Below are 1,727 nucleotides of genomic sequence, written 5' to 3' on the forward strand. Positions count from 1 at the left end.
GGTCGCCCCACCCCGAGCCACACCGGCCGGGCGTGTTTTGGATGAAGACGCGCCCGGGCTCCTGTGCTGCTCCTGCCAGGCGTGGCCCTGCCCCTCCTGGGCGATTCCCGGGCTTTCCGAGGCGGAGCCCCACAGAGCGCCCGGCTCCCAGCGCCTCCGCGAACAGAAGCAGAGACTACGCGTTTCAGAAACAACCACAGCCCACAGGTTTATTCCCGTCCTGCAGACAAATCCACGGACCAACCCCCACGGTGCTCTTGCCTCGGCTGCTTTCACGTCACCCACATAAATACATGGAATAAATACAAAGCCAGGAGGACTTCTGTAGTCTTTGGTATAACAGCGTTTCTCCTCTCACTTCCCTCCTCCCTGGTTCCCAGCCCATCACGCCCACATGCTGGGCACAGAAGCAGCCCAGACGTAAACTTAGTGCCCGGGTCCTGGGTGCCGGGCCCCCTGGGCTCAGGGAGGTGCAGGCCCTGGGGTCTCACACGTAGTCGTTGAGCCGGTACCCGCTGTACGAGGCCGAGGTGACCGAGGGCGCCCGGTTGTCCTTGTAGGCGGCGGGCGGCCGGTAGGAGGGCGCGGTGGCGGTGGCGGCCCGGGGCGGGGCCGGGTAGGGCCTGGAGGGGGCCTCGTCCAGGCAGGACAGGCAGAGCAGGGTGCCGCCGATGAGCGCCAGGGACGAGGAGATGAAGCCGAGGTACAGGGCCTGCCCGATCTCGAACTTCATGCTGCTGGGCAGCAGCGGGTTGTAGAAGTTCTGCACCACGTCGTGGGTGGTCCAGGCCACGGCCACCATGCAGAGCAGGCCGGCCAGGATGAAGAGCGCGCCGCCCAGCACGGCACACGTGGCCTTGGTCGGCGTGCCCTTGGCGCAGCGCGTGCACTTCAGGCCCACCACGGAGCAGGCGCAGGCCGCACCCGCCAGCAGGCAGGAGATGACCATGAGCGCGCGGGCCGCCTGCAGGTCCTGGGGCAGCGCCAGCAGCGAGCGGTAGATCTGGCACTGGTAGATGCCCGTGCTGTGCCACACACACTCCATCCACAGCCCTTTCAGGTAGGACACGGCCGTCAAGATGTTGGTGCCCACGTGTGCTGTCCGGCGCCAGTGCGGCAGGATGGTGGTGATGAGCGTGCCCACCATGCCCAGGAAGCTGAGCAGAAAGCCCAGCAGCTGCACGGCCATGCTCGCCATGGCCCCGCCGGGCAGGGGCTGCGCTCACTCAGGCGCCCGCAGGGGTCCTAAGGGAGCGGAGGATAGGAGAGAGAGAGAGGAAACAGTTAAATATCATCTCGGTGCATGTATTTCTGCCACGGAAGCCCAGTTTCCATAGGCAGTTGGCATGACAATTAGTATATTTTATTGCCGAAAGCGGTTTGGCACAGTGGATAGAGCGTCGGCCTGCGGACTGAAAGGTCCCAGGTTCGATTCCGGTTGAGGGCATGTACCTTGGTTGCGGGCACATCCCCAGTGGGAGATGTGCAGGAGGCAGCTGATCAATGTTTCTCTCTCATTGATGTTTCTTTCTTTTTTTTTAACTCCCTACCTCTCTCTAAAAATCAATACTGAAGGGTCCCAGGTTCAATTCTGGTCAAGGGCATGTACCTTGGTTGCGGGCACCTCCCCCGTAGGGAATGAGCAGGAGGCAGCTGATTGATGTTTCTCTCTCATCGATGTTTCTAACTCTTTATCCCTCTCCCTTACTCTTTGTAAACAATCAATT

At 61.7% G+C, this 1,727-nt stretch overlaps 1 protein-coding gene across 3 annotated transcripts in view; it reads right to left on the bottom strand.

Moving 5' to 3' along the window:
• Positions 1-182: 182 nt before the first annotated feature.
• Positions 183-1,727, bottom strand: part of CLDN14 (claudin 14) — an 81,117-nt gene continuing 79,572 nt past the window's right edge. For all 3 annotated transcript variants that reach the window (XM_015570712.1, XM_006774126.2, XM_015570711.1), the window contains exon 3: positions 183-1,245. In XM_015570712.1, coding sequence (XP_015426198.1) covers positions 488-1,198 — 711 coding nt within the window. In that variant the 5' untranslated portion in view covers positions 1,199-1,245 and the 3' untranslated portion in view covers positions 183-487. The remainder of the gene's footprint in view (positions 1,246-1,727) is intronic.

Source organism: Myotis davidii, unplaced genomic scaffold, assembly GCF_000327345.1.
Source record: "Myotis davidii unplaced genomic scaffold, ASM32734v1 scaffold227, whole genome shotgun sequence".
Classification (NCBI taxonomy): domain Eukaryota; kingdom Metazoa; phylum Chordata; class Mammalia; order Chiroptera; family Vespertilionidae; genus Myotis; species Myotis davidii.